This window comes from Caenorhabditis briggsae (assembly GCF_000004555.2).
Source record: "Caenorhabditis briggsae complete genome, chrV, whole genome shotgun sequence".
In the NCBI taxonomy this organism is placed as follows: Eukaryota; Metazoa; Nematoda; class Chromadorea; order Rhabditida; family Rhabditidae; genus Caenorhabditis; species Caenorhabditis briggsae.
The window spans coordinates 2,880,076-2,893,540 of record NC_013488.2 but is presented as its reverse complement, the minus strand read 5'-3'; the positions used below and the strand labels follow the sequence as shown (position 1 = coordinate 2,893,540).

The 13,465-nt window shown below is 36.9% G+C and overlaps 5 protein-coding genes across 5 annotated transcripts; 3 read left to right on the top strand and 2 right to left on the bottom strand.

Annotated features, from left to right (window-relative positions):
* Positions 1 to 1,695: 1,695 nt before the first annotated feature.
* CBG22423 lies at positions 1,696 to 2,963 on the top strand (the record flags this gene model as incomplete). The annotated part of the gene is made up of 6 exons (XM_002635640.2): positions 1,696 to 1,712; positions 1,761 to 2,055; positions 2,148 to 2,345; positions 2,399 to 2,491; positions 2,599 to 2,720; positions 2,771 to 2,963. 6 exons carry the CDS (start codon positions 1,696 to 1,698, stop codon positions 2,961 to 2,963), a joined length of 918 nt encoding a protein of 305 aa, XP_002635686.2.
* Positions 2,964 to 3,691: 728 nt separating this feature from the next.
* CBG22422 lies at positions 3,692 to 6,655 on the top strand (the record flags this gene model as incomplete). The annotated part of the gene is made up of 3 exons (XM_002635639.1): positions 3,692 to 3,778; positions 3,897 to 4,799; positions 4,853 to 6,655. 3 exons carry the CDS (start codon positions 3,692 to 3,694, stop codon positions 6,653 to 6,655), a joined length of 2,793 nt encoding a protein of 930 aa, XP_002635685.1.
* Positions 6,656 to 6,859: 204 nt separating this feature from the next.
* Positions 6,860 to 8,028, bottom strand: CBG22421 (the record flags this gene model as incomplete). The annotated part of the gene is made up of 5 exons (XM_002635638.2): positions 6,860 to 7,052; positions 7,105 to 7,226; positions 7,273 to 7,425; positions 7,466 to 7,663; positions 7,750 to 8,028. 5 exons carry the CDS (start codon positions 8,026 to 8,028, stop codon positions 6,860 to 6,862), a joined length of 945 nt encoding a protein of 314 aa, XP_002635684.2.
* A 1,041-nt stretch (positions 8,029 to 9,069) lies between these two features.
* On the top strand, positions 9,070 to 9,728 carry CBG26939 (the record flags this gene model as incomplete). The annotated part of the gene is made up of 2 exons (XM_045236743.1): positions 9,070 to 9,370; positions 9,604 to 9,728. 2 exons carry the CDS (start codon positions 9,070 to 9,072, stop codon positions 9,726 to 9,728), a joined length of 426 nt encoding a protein of 141 aa, XP_045100513.1.
* Positions 9,729 to 9,848: 120 nt separating this feature from the next.
* Cbr-srj-9 lies at positions 9,849 to 12,417 on the bottom strand (the record flags this gene model as incomplete). Its single annotated transcript, XM_045236741.1, has 7 exons — positions 9,849 to 10,139; positions 11,109 to 11,204; positions 11,248 to 11,349; positions 11,393 to 11,509; positions 11,561 to 11,648; positions 11,710 to 11,876; positions 12,337 to 12,417. The coding sequence occupies 7 exons, from the start codon at positions 12,415 to 12,417 to the stop codon at positions 9,849 to 9,851; spliced, it is 942 nt and encodes a 313-aa protein (XP_045097559.1).
* Between the last annotated feature and the right edge of the window lie 1,048 nt (positions 12,418 to 13,465).

Below are 13,465 nucleotides of genomic sequence, written 5' to 3'. Positions count from 1 at the left end.
TGTAACGATTTGCGCCTCTAAGACGGACCGTTTATAATGATAGCGTCTTCTTGACAGTTCATCATTAAACAGGTAATAAACAATAGAAATTCTTTATTAAACTAATAGTTTCTGTGGATTGTGTATTGTTTTTAAAAAGTAACTCCAATTATTTTAAAATTGAATTTTTATAAGTGGAATGAGAGAAAAGACATTAAAAATTACAAGTTCTGAATGAGACAGAACTTCCGATTTTCTTTCTGTGTTTTCGCAAAATTCAAACTTCATAGAAACTCAACTCGGAAAATCAGAAGCTTTTTTTATTTCCTTTCGTTCTCTTTCTCTTCTTCGTTTCTCCCTTTCAACTTTTTTCGTTTTTCGGTATGTACATTTCTCTCATTGAACAGTATTTTTCGCTTATAAGTACGTTCAAAATAAGTAAAATTGATGCGTTCGCAACACTAAAAACTGGCAAGTAAAAAATCTTTAGATTTTTAGGCTCTGCGGCATTTTTAAAGCAGACTTCAAAAGGGCGACGTTTCGCATGTGAAATTTAAAAAACGAGTCAGAAACAGCAAGAACTGATTTCCGTATTAATTTTTGTGCGAACCTTGCAAAGTTGTTACTTTCCAAACATTGCACTTGCAAAAAATGTCGCGGTTCTAAAACGTCGCGGTTCTGAAACGTCGCTGTTCTAAAATGTCGCCGTTCCAAAATTTCGCGGTTTTGAAACGTCGCGGTTCTAAAACGTCGCGGTTCTAAATCGTTGCGGTTCTCCGATTACAAATTTTGAAAAAAAAACAGAAAATTTTTCTCAAAGTTTTCGGTAAATGTACCGGTAAAATACCGGTGAAGTTACCGGCAAATTTACCAAAACCGTATCGGTAAAACACTAGCTAATCGGTAGCACACACTGCTTCTGAATAATTAAAATCACAAGTTACAATATGAAAATCAGGAATTTCAACACCAGTGGTTTATTCGAACTTTTCCTGTGCATTTTCAAACCAAGATTCAATGATTCTAGAAGGTTCCATTGTTTTTTTTCCAAAAAAAAATTAAAAATAGCGAGTTCTCAATATATTACACATTTCCTTCATTGAATTTGAATATGTATTACTAGCAACTGTAGCAAAAAACTTGAGTGATAGGAAGACTGAAATGATAACAATCATTGAATCACCCTAATCAATATCATTCTTACGTTCCAAATGCAAGTTTCCATTTTTTATCGGGGTCGCACCTGAGAGGCATAATCACATTGCAACCATTAGGAGCTCCAAACAATAATCCTGGCTGCAATATTCAATTGTCTATTCTATGGTCAAACTGATCCGGTTTTTATCTCAGACGGGGACAAATTTATGATAACAACATAGTATCGCCCAAACAAGAAATATCACGAAGCAGAAAGTTTTTGATCAATGTATTCTTATTTATTCTGATAGTTTCTAAAACAGTATGACGGATAGTAAGATAAGCACAAAAAAGTCTTTATCGGTATTTTTTTTCAACGTGAAAAAAACCAAAATCCTTTTCAACGTAAAAAAACCAATTTTCAACGTAAAAAAACCAATTTTCAACGTAAAAAAAACCAAAATCCTAATAACACAGTACTTTAAATTCTGGCACAGAACTGGAATTCTATTATTCCTCGACAATTACTATTTGAATTTTTGAATACATCTAATTTCGACAAATTCGGTTTGAAGCAGTATGTCGGCTGAACCATTGTAAGCCTATTCTTCTTCTAAAACTTTTGACAACCTGGAAGTTTCCAGAAACCTGTCCCGTGAGAAAAAACGTGCGTTTCGAGCTGGTAAATTTCCGGAAGACATCATCACAAAAGACATGATACGTGAGGTGACTTGTACGATTGATTGCGCTCCCGGGACACCAAACTACAAAGAGTTCAAAGTGACCGAAGGGATGTTGTTCACAAAGGTTCCGGATAATTTGACGCCTTCATTGGAATTTTGTGATATGCTTCTGAAGATTAATGGGAAGGCAGTGACGACGAAGAAACAGATGCATGAGGAAATTTACAAATTGGCAAAGTCTAATAAGTCTCATTATGTGGGTTTTTCGTTGAAACTTTGGAAAGAAATTTTTGGGAAAAAATTAGAAAATACGAAAATTCGGAAAACTAATTAATTATGATTTTTCAGCTCGCCTTCACTGTCAAACGAATCATCAGTTGTGAGAGATTGGAGTTAAGTAACACACCATCCAATGCGTCCGTCCGAAAACCAGCATCCAAGGAAAATACAGTAAAACCAAATACTGGTTACAACTACTTCAAAATTGTGCTCATCTATTTTCCGAAGAGCAAATTGGGAATCAATATCAAGTCATACGCGGATTCGGTGATTTAAGAGAAAAAGATTCATATAAAATTCCACAAATCTAAAAATTCCAGGTCTACGTGGCAGCGACTGACAACGCATGGGGTTCCACAACCCGTCGTCTGCTTTTCCCATGTGACACAATTCTGAAAATCGATGAGACTCTAGTTTTCGATTGTCAAACTTGTCAGGCAGCATTGAAAAATGGTTTTGCCAAAAATTGAATTGTAGGATTTGAAATTTCTGGAATTCCAATTTTTTTTTCAATTTCCAGGTCACCTTGTATATTGAACGACCTGTGGGCACAGCTGCAATTCTTTTTTCTCACAGCGTCATTTCATACGAACGAAAATCATTAGATCCATTGATTCCTGGTGATGTTGTACAGAAATTCGCGTAAGACGAATTCTCAATAGAGCGAATTTGCATTTAAAAACTTTTTTCAGCGAACAGCTGGCTTATTACGAGAAGAACGGATTTCAGGATCCGCCTCCAATTTTCAGAGGATACACCAAAGATTATAGTTCATCGGGACGTGTCAAGATGACGAATACTGTGGAAAACAAGAAAATCCGATCTGATGATATCAACCCGGCTATTCTAAAACCAGTGCCACCACAAATGTCTCTAAAGAAATAGGATGAACTTTTTAGCTTAAGATTAGATGAAATAAATATAATTTAATTATAATTCTTTTCTGTTTTCCAGCTTTCAGATTTTGTTTGCAAAATGTTTTTTTTCTGCTAGTTTCAGAATAAAAGTTTTTCGAATAAAATTTTTGATTTATTTGAATTTTGAACAAATGACAAGAAAAAAAAAGAATTTAAAATTATTACAAACAGTCATTAAACCAATTCTGGAAACTCGGAATCATCCAAAAGTGGCGAAGCCTGTAGGACAATGTAGGATACTGTAGAATACTCTGGGATACTGTAGAGTACTCTCGGTTACTGTAGAATACTAGAGAATACTATAGGGTGCTTTCGGATATACTGTAGGACCACAAAAACCCAGTCGATATTATGTTTCTTCCAAACTCTCAATGAAAACCTCCTTCACCTCATCTACCTTGATATGTACCAATGTTCCTTTTACCATCTTCACATGGTCACCTTATAAGTCACAAGGTTTCCCAGAAGATCAGATCCTGATTGACTCCGCCCCTTTCCACCTGCCCAGGTGTAGGTGGATAAGGTCCTCTATTTCCGCATTCCCTTATTCATTCTTACTTTTTTGGTCTCTACTGAATAGTCGGTCTTCATCAGCTAATCTTTTCGATTTTTCCCTTTTTTCACATTCTTCAATTGGTCATTTCTTGCTCTTTTATGTTCCTTAAAAATTGATTTTATTTAGATCTCAACTCTACCATGACTTCTGCAACTGACATCACCATGGATTTAGTTTGGTGCCCAACCAACATGGGAAAACTTATCCGTCGCTGTATTCCGAAAGAGGTGAGTAGAATTTTCAGAAACCAAATTTTTACTTAAATTTGAAACTTTGAACACACAAGAACATTTTTGGTTTTATATTATTTCAAACACCTAAAAAAGAAATTGAATTCATTTTCAGATGATCCCATCGGACTGGTCATGCAGTCAATTGGACGTCTTCTCCAACTTGGATCTTCTCCGGAAAATGGGCAAATCCGAATTAGGAATGTTCCGCTCGAGTCAAGATTTGTTCATGGTCATTGCCAATTTCCTAGGAGTTCCGGGATGCGCCAACATCATGGATTTCGATTTCAATAGATTGAATACAACCATCCCAAGAATGCACACAAGTCTCAAAGGAATCGACTTTGTGTACAAAATCGATGTTTTTGCACTGGCTTCTCTTGTCATCCCCTGCCCTTTCGAAGATTGGCAACAAAGAATGATCCTATCGTCGATTAAAGTATGCCAGAGGAACATGGAATTGAAATGGAAGTGTGAACTCAAATCGCACTGCGAAATGGTCGAGTTACCAAAAGATTGTCTCGAGAATTTTTCCAAAAAGATGTCTGGATTCGGTAATAATTTTGCGACCCTTGCCAAAGTACTACAGGAAACTTACAAACTGTGCCTGGATGCTGAAAATGTTAGAGCTGCTTGGACGGATGTGTTGATAAAGGACAACAATGCAGCTGATGGAGTCTATGAAATCTTCAAAACGTGCACCGAGAAATATCCACTCGCAGAGAACAGAGATGACTACCTTATGATGCTCTCGTGGATCGGAATCGTTTCTAAGGAGTTGGAAGACTTTACGACAAACTCTATCCCATCGATCAGCCACACAAAAGCCACGGTCAGACTGTTTTCCGTTGGCAAGGATAACTTCGTAATGGCCCACGAATTACTTCAATCTCTGAAGAACAAGAATTTCGATGTGTCAGGATTCGAGGAGGAAGTTCTAGGAATGCCAAAGCTGTCGACAATGGAATTCCGGGAAGTCGCAAGAAAAGTGAGCATTCAGGAAATGAAGAATATCGAGGTAAGATTTCAAATTCCATTTTCGAATATTTTGAATTTCTATTTTTTTTTCAGTTCATTCGAATTACTCAACCGGAAACAAAGCTCCAAGCCACTCCAATTCCATCTCCAAATGGTGATTATTGTGTTCGTGCCATCGATGCCTTCCATGAATTATTAAACGATATGATTGTGGCAAAGAAAGTGTTCCAAACTATCGAGAAGGATCAATTCAAGCACGTCGAAACATTTTTCGATTCAGTGAAAGAGTACTTCTGTTCGAACCAAGGAGTCTACTTCATCAGCCTGGAGGACCTTAACCTGATCAAATCAACGTGGGAAGAATGTTATGAAACCAAGTTGAAGAATTCAAAACAAGCAAAAAGTATCAGAAATATCAATGGATGTTCACTGAATGATTTGAAGAAGGAATTGGAGTACCTTAATTTGGAAACTTGCTTCCCGTATATCATGGACATCGCCGGAGGAGTATACTCAAAAAAGAAGAAGACAGACATGCACACTATGATCTTCCAGTGTCAAATGATCGCTCTCAGTGATCCCATTACTTGTATCGTTGATTTCCTGCACAGCCAAAAGGTGTGTACCAAATGGATTCCCAACAGTCCATGCTGTGGATTGAGTGCCGAACTTATGACGATTATCAAGAAAACTTATGCTGAACTTCAAGCTCAGGAAGACGCAAAAGATACAGCCGAAGCAACTGAAGCGGAGAAAAAGAAGGAAGAAGTCGCCATGGAAGTTCCACAGAAAAAGAAGCGTTCAAAGAAAGTCAAGAAAACTAAGGAACCGACACTTCCTGTGCCTACATCCGAACTCACTTCAACTGCATCTGAATCCTCTTCTGATCCAGGGTCCGAAATTCCAGAAGCGAAGGAATCCCAAGCTTGTCCCAAGTGCTCTCGTGCCAGCCATTTCGCTGATTTGGCAAATGAGAAGCTCAGATTGTCTAAAGTCGAATGCAAACATCTGAAGAAGGACTTGGCGAATGCAGAATTGGAAATCGAAATTGTGAAACAGAAAGTGACGGATAAGGATGAGAGAATCAGACTTCTAGAGGAACTTTTGAAATCCAAAGATGACATCATTGAAAGACAAAATATGGATCTTCTTGCAAAACAAGACACAATCCTGAATATGGAGATGGAGATGGAATCCAAAGATAGCATTATTCGAGAGAATTCAACTATCATTAAGGATCTTGAAAAGTCTCTCAAGATGAAGAAAATCAATGAACTGGAGGCACAACAATCATCAGAAGTCAGATTCATGGAACCAACCAGAAGTGACGACAAGACGGAGAAAGTCAGAGATGTGCTCTTTAAACTTCTCGAAATCCAAGGAACTCTTCGAAGCGGGAATCCAATTGAAAAATGCAGAGAACTTGCTCAACGAATCTGTATGAGAGCTCACAACAAGCAAATCGAGGATGCCACAAGAATTGAAGCTATTCGATTTTGCGAGGAGGCTAAAATCTACATACAAGCTGTCAACACCCAGTTGGAGATGATTCGTGGCAGCCGACTAGTCAAACCTGAAGAGATTCCAGAACTTCCAGACTTCCCAGCTCTATCCCAAAGATTCCTGAACGCCTATGAGAACATCTTCCATTCAGAAGCTCCAAAAATCTGTGAATCGCTACTGAAGACTCCAGCAGTGAGACCAGGAGAGCTTGCCGACACCGACTGCTTGATCTGCATTGAGGAAATGGATTCGGAGGAAGGAACCATCAAATGCGAGTTCTGCAAAAGAAGATACCATGTGGAATGTGCCCAGGAATGGTTCAAAACAAAGAGGACGTGTCCTGCATGCAGTTCGCCACTTTTGGATGATTCCGAGTTTCCAGAATTGGTTTAATGACTGTTTGTAAAAATTTTAAATTATTTTTTTTCTTGTCATTTGTTCAAAATTCAAATAAATCAAAAATTTTATTCGAAAAACTTTTATTCTGAAACTTGCAGAAAGAAACATTTTGCAAACAAAATCTGAAAGCTGGAAAACAGAAAAGAATTATAATTAAATTATATTTATTTCATCTAATCTTAAGCTAAAAAGTTCATCCTATTTCTTTGGAGACATTTGTGGTGGCACTGGTTTTAGAATAGCCGGGTTGATATCATCAGAACGGATTTTCTTATTCTCTACAGTATTCGTCACCTTGACCCGCCCCGCTGAACTATAATCTTTGGTGTATCCTCTGAAAATTGGAGGCGGGTCCTGGAAGCCGTTCTTCTCGTAATAAGCCAGTTGTTCACTAAAAAAAAAGCTGTTTATAGCATATTCGCTCTATTGCGAATGTGTTCTACCTGCATTTCTGTACAACATCTTCTGGTATGTAGGGATCTGTTGTCTTCCGATTGAACGATAATACCCCATGAGAGAAGGCAATGGCGCTTGTCCCGATTGGTCGTTCAATATACAAGGTGACCTGGAAATTGAAAAAAAATTGGAATTCCAGAAATTTCAAATCCTACAATTCCATTTTTGGCAAAACCATTTTTCAATGCTGCCTGACAAGTTTGACAATCGAAAACTAGAGTCTCATCGATTTTCAGAATTGTGTCGCATGGGAAAAGCAGACGTCGGGTTGTGGAACCCCATAGATTATCAGTGGTTGCGACGTAGACCTGGAAAATTAGATTTTTAGAATTTAGGACTTGAATTTACACAATCCGCGTATGACTTGATATTGATTCCCAATTTGCTCTTTGGAAAATAGATGAGCACAATTTTGTAGTATGTGTATCCATTGTTGGGTTTTACTGCAGGATCCTTGGAAGCTGGTTTTCGGGCGGACGCATTGGATGGTGTGTTACGTAACTCCACTCTCTCACAACTGATGATTCGTTTGACAGTGAAGGCGAGCTGAAAAACATAAACTCCTATAAATTTTCGATTATTTTTAAACTTTTCATACTTTGCCTAAAATGCAATTTCCATGAAAAACCTACATAATGAGACTTATTAGACTTTGCCAATTTGTAAATTTCCTCATGCATCTGTTTCTTCGTCGTCACTGCCTTCCCATTAATCTTCAGAAGCATATCACAAAATTCCAATGAAGGCTTCAAATTATCCGGAACCTTTGTGAACAACATCCCTTCGGTCACTTTGAACTCTTTGTAGTTTGGTGTCCCGGGAGCGCAATCAATCGTACAAGTCACCTCACGTATCATGTCTTTTGTGATGATGTCTTCCGGAAATTTACCAGCTCGAAACGCGCGCTTCATCTCGCGGGACAGATTTCTGGAATGTTCTGGATTTTTGAGAGTTTCAGAAGAAGAATAGATCCTCACACTGGTTCAGCCGACATGCTACTTCAAATTAGAATTTGTTAAAAGTAGTTTTATCAAAAAATATTAAGTGAGTTATCGAGAAATGGCTGGAAAGTTTTTGAGGCCTCCCTTCAATCAAGGCTCAATTCGTTTTTTTCGCCATGTTGCAACCTGGCAAGCCATTTTTCAGAAATCACGTTGGAAAATCAATATTTGTGTTAATTTCAGTAGTTTTGGGTGTACCCCATGAAACTAGCAACCTACCGTATATCCTCTAATAGAAGCCCACACAAAGCCTCAATTTTGAGCTCGATTATCTGAGTTCCCATAGGAGATATCAAGAATTTGTCAACTAATAAAACATTGATGGTTGAGTGATAAACAATTTATCAGTTTACAGATTTTTGATATGTCTCAAAGGAATCGAGATAACTGAGCTTAAAAGTGGTGGATTGGGTGGCCCATGGGCTTTCTATAGCAATATTTAGAATACAAAACGTTTCATTTTGAGGCTAGTTATATTAGAAAAATGGATATATAATTTTTTAAATCAATGGATTCTGAAGAGCTACTCATGACCTTTCTATAAAAGTTTTCCTAATTCGAAAACTCCCACTTTGAGCCGAGTTATACTATTTTCAGTTTTATGGCCTAGAAATCGGTGACCTAGAAATTGCAATCCTAGGCCACCGCTCCAATCTAATCTCCTGTTGCGGGGACCCTGGGATGTCTACGTCCCTGCGCATTGAGTAATTACGTGTGTACAGGCAGATGGCGTTAGGGCGGTCCGAGATGGTCCGTATTGGTGGTAGCCGAGAGACTGTAGGATAAGGAGATACGCAGGCAACGTGTGCGCGTACAATTGACCTATCGGACGGTCCGTTCGGACCCCACAGTCAGATCTCCCTATTCACCCCATTCATTCTTGTATCCATACCCCCCCCCCCCGATTCTTCTTGTCTTATTGTCCATTACTGTTTCAACAAAACTCAAAAAATGTCCCTAAAACCAATTCAAAAACTTTTTCTCCAATGTCTCGGACCCTCCCGATCCTCGAAAACCGGCGACCTGTCCGACATACCAACCAGAAAAACTGCGGATGAGTTAGAATGGGAACAACGTCAGAAGTTTGTCGTAGAGATTCCGAAAAATGCGTTCCGGTTCTATTTGGAGGTCAAAATGCAGGGACAGAGTCATTTGGTTGAGATGTGGAGCTTTGATAAGGTTTTCGATATCAAGGCGCAGATTATGATTCATCATAAGATTCCATTTGAGTCAATTGTGGTGTTGAAAGGAAGTGAGTTTTTTGATTCTTGATTTTCTGGGTTGTCTCCTATTTCTAAGCAAATTTATAGCATAATTTTGAATAATGATACCGTAGCCAGCAGCTCCAATAGAACGTGATATCTTTTACAGTAATTGAGATAATTAAGCTCAAAAATGAAATAATTTATCAGTTGACAATTTTTCTATACCTCTTACAGAAATTGAAATAATTAAGACCAAAGTGAATAACTATGAATTCTTCAGACACATTCCTCGAAGACGACCAAACTTTGGAGCATTATGGGATTGGTGTCAACGGTACCGTTCAAATTCGCATCCGCCCGGACTTCAGAAAGCGGAAGGCGCGAAATATTATTTATTGTGATTAAAGCCTTCGTTTGAAAGAAGTGGGACACTTGTGACCGAGTAGCTTCTGCTCCCCTCCCCCTCTCCCATTTTAACGGGTTTTCATGAAATTAAAATGCTTTATTTTTTTTTCAAAAAATCCATCAAGCATTAGAAACATTGGAATGAATATTCGCAGAAACATAAGAACTGATTTTCGAAATCCTTCGATTCTTCGTACCCGTACTATCATCAATCGCATGCCCTTTCCTCCTCAATAACGCATTTCGATAGCTAGGAATCAGGTAGATCACAGCTAATGGATCGATAAATGGAAATGCGGCCAGGGCTACGGTAGCCACATTTGTATTCCACCATTCCATATTGATGGAGAATATTGGTGCGTACCAGGAGATTACGGTAGGGAGGAAGCTGGCAACGATTGGGATGCAAGTCTGGAAAGAGGTTGTATTTTGAAAATTAGCGAAGCTATCAAAAAGTTGTTAATGTTGAACTTGAAATTTTGCATAGTTTTGTGATTAGTGATTTTTTGAAGTTTTCAAAACTAAAAGAGATAAAAGCGCTTGAAGTTTAAACCAGCGCTCAAACGCTTCGATGTGAGTCGCCGTATCATGAAAACTATAAGAGATTTCAAAAAAACTGCCAATTACAAAAATGTGTAAAATTTGATTTCACATATTTTTGTAGTTGATCACTTTCTCATAACTTTTATACTTTTCAAGTTACAAAAAGTTTTTTCAAGCGATCCCCCAAAGCGCGACGCCAATTTTGTGACTACACATTTTAAACGGCCTATCTTGATAACCATAAAAGATATCTAAAAATGGTCAATTACAAACATGGGAAAAATTTTATTTCACACATTTTTGCTGTTAATCATTTTTTGATAACTCTTATCACTTTGAAGTTACAAAACGTTTTCTTAATTGACCCCAAAGAGCATGCAGCCAAGTTTCGGTACTGTACTATTTAATCAATTTTGAAAACTTTTAAAAACTTCAAAACACGGGCAACTACAAAAATGTGTAAAGTTCAATTTCACACATTTTTGTAGTTGACAGCTTTTTGCTAACTCTTACAGCCTTCTAGATGCCGTTTCCTCAATTAAACCCCTAAGGCGTGCGGGCAATTTTCAGTACTACACTCTTTGAGCGGCCGTATCTTGAGAACCATGAGAGATATCAAGAAACTTTCAATTGCAAAAATATGTACAATTTTATTTCCCACATTTTTGTAGTTAAGCACTTTTTGATAACTTTTGTCCCTTTCAAGTTACATAGCGTTTTCTCAATTGACCCCCCGAGAGTAAGCTTTTCAGTATTTCTCATAGCCGTTCAGATGAAAACAGTTTGCATAGACACTTCTGTTTTGAAACCAAAAATAGCTTATTAGTCATTAGTTACCTGTATAATTAGCGTCTGAAAAAGTTGTTTTTGTAGACAAATACTGTTTTTGCTGAGCTTATTGGTAGACTGCATGACGGAGATTTTTCGCATTATCTGAAATAAAAACAAAAATATTGTAAGCTGAGCAATGTGTTACCTTAAACCCAAGCACAAAATATACACTCATTGAGTAGAAAGAGGTAATCGTGAGGAGAAAAATCCCAACCCAACTTCGGATTCGAATGTAGTCACTGGCGTCCTGAAATCTTCTAATTTGCGGGATTTCGGAGCATCGTACTAACATAATATAAGGCTGCGAGCATTGGAAGTTTTTTTGAATCTGCGCCAAAGTCCTTGAGAAACTCGTCGGCTAGAATTTCTCGGACCTCTTCATTTCCAGCCAGACATTGTTGGCAGATCTGGAAAATTGTATTACTGTAGTTTTAAGAATTAACCAAAATTCGACCTACCAAGGACCAAGATGCAGCATGAGCCAGAAGAAAAAGAATAGCAATGAGGATACCGATTGGTCGGAAGAAAATGTGCAGCTTTTCGGGGCTAAAATTCGGAAAAATTTCAAAAAATTTTTAATTCGAAAAATTTAAAAAAAAAAACTCACTGAAAAAGGGCCATGTATCGATAGACGAAATGGATTATCAGTAGAGCGTAACTGAGCGAAATGAATCCGCAGCGATTGGACATCACATGCTGTCCGATTTCTGGGTGTTCGAAAAACGGACCCTCGGTGAGAAATACCACAAAGCCGTGCTTGTTTCCTGTGACGCCCTGGAAAAAAAATTCAGAAATTTTGAAAACTGGAAATCAGAGAACGCAGAATCTTCTACAAATTCAAAACTTTAGAAAAAATTCAGAAAGTTCAGAAAATCGCAACATTCTTGAAATTGAGATCAATGTTCAAAATTTCCGGGAATTTGAATTTCAAAACTTCAAAATCTCAGAATCTCAGAATCTCAGAATCAAAAAAGAAAAAAAGTTTAGCAATTTCAGAAAATCTGGAATTCGTGTTCTGAAATTCGAAGAAGTTCCGAAGCTCAGTAAAAAAAATGTTCTGAAAATTCAAAAACTTAAACAATATCGAAAAACCCAAAGATTTCAAAATTTTTAAAAATTCCAAAATCAGGAATTTTCAAGAATTCCTAAAATTTCGAAATCCCTTTTTCATTATTAAAAGTCCCGTTTCAATTTTTCTATTTTTGTGTGAGCTACACGGTTTCAAAAAACTTACAATGGGTGTCAAAATCTCCGAAATCGAGTATAAAACATTGAAAACTGCGAATATTATAAGCAAATACTTGTAATTTCCCATTTGTGATCTAGATTTGGTGAAAACCAAATAGATGAAAATGGGATTTATTACAAAACTGAATAGGCCAAAAATGCGAGGCAAATTTTGATGGTACCAACTGATGTAGATCATTTTTTGGGTGGTTTTGGAATTTGGGGTTTTTCGGAGGTATGGTGATAAGTTGTCACTGAACAATGATATTAGAAAATATGTTTTTATGTGAAAAGATGACGAAAAAGGGGTGGAGCTTCGGCTGGAGTCTACATCATCGCCGTTCTTCTTTTTGTTCCTTATTCATAGGGATTAAGTTAGGTAAGGGATTGCTCAGCATAAGTCATTAATCATTTTAAAGGGACATATGTAAATGTGGACTTTGAGATGATAAGGCGCGAATGTTAAGGGTCATCATTTGAGTTTCGGGATCCGGTTACGTAGTTGGGAACAATTTCTGAATTTTTAGGAGTTCTGAATTTTTGAGATTTCTGAATTTTTGAGATTTCTGAATTTTAAAGATTTCTGAATTTCTGAATTTAAAAGATTTCTGAATTTCCGAATTTTAAAGATTCTGAATTTCAAAGATTTCTGAATTTTTAGGATTTCCGAATTTTTAAGATTTCTGAATTTTTAAGATTTCTGAATTTCTGAATTTCTGAATTTTTAAGATTTCTGAATTTCTGAATTTCTGAATTTCTGAATTTCTGAATTTCTGAATTTCTGAATTTCTGAGTTTCTGAATTTCTGAATTTCTGAATTTCTAAATTTTTGAATTTTTGAATTTTTGAATTTCTGAATTTCTGAATTTCTGAATTTCTGAATTTCTGAATTTCTGAATTTCTGAATTTCTGAATTTTTGAATTTTTGAATTTTTGAATTTCTGAATTTTTGAATTTCTGAATTTCTGAATTTCTGAATTTCTGAATTTCTGAATTTCTGAATTTCTGAATTTCTGAATTTCTGAATTTCTGAATTTCTGAATTTCTGAATTTCTGAATTTCTGAATTTCTGAATTTCTGAATTTCTGAATTTCTGAATTTCTGAATTTCTGAATTTCTGAATTTCTGAATTTCTG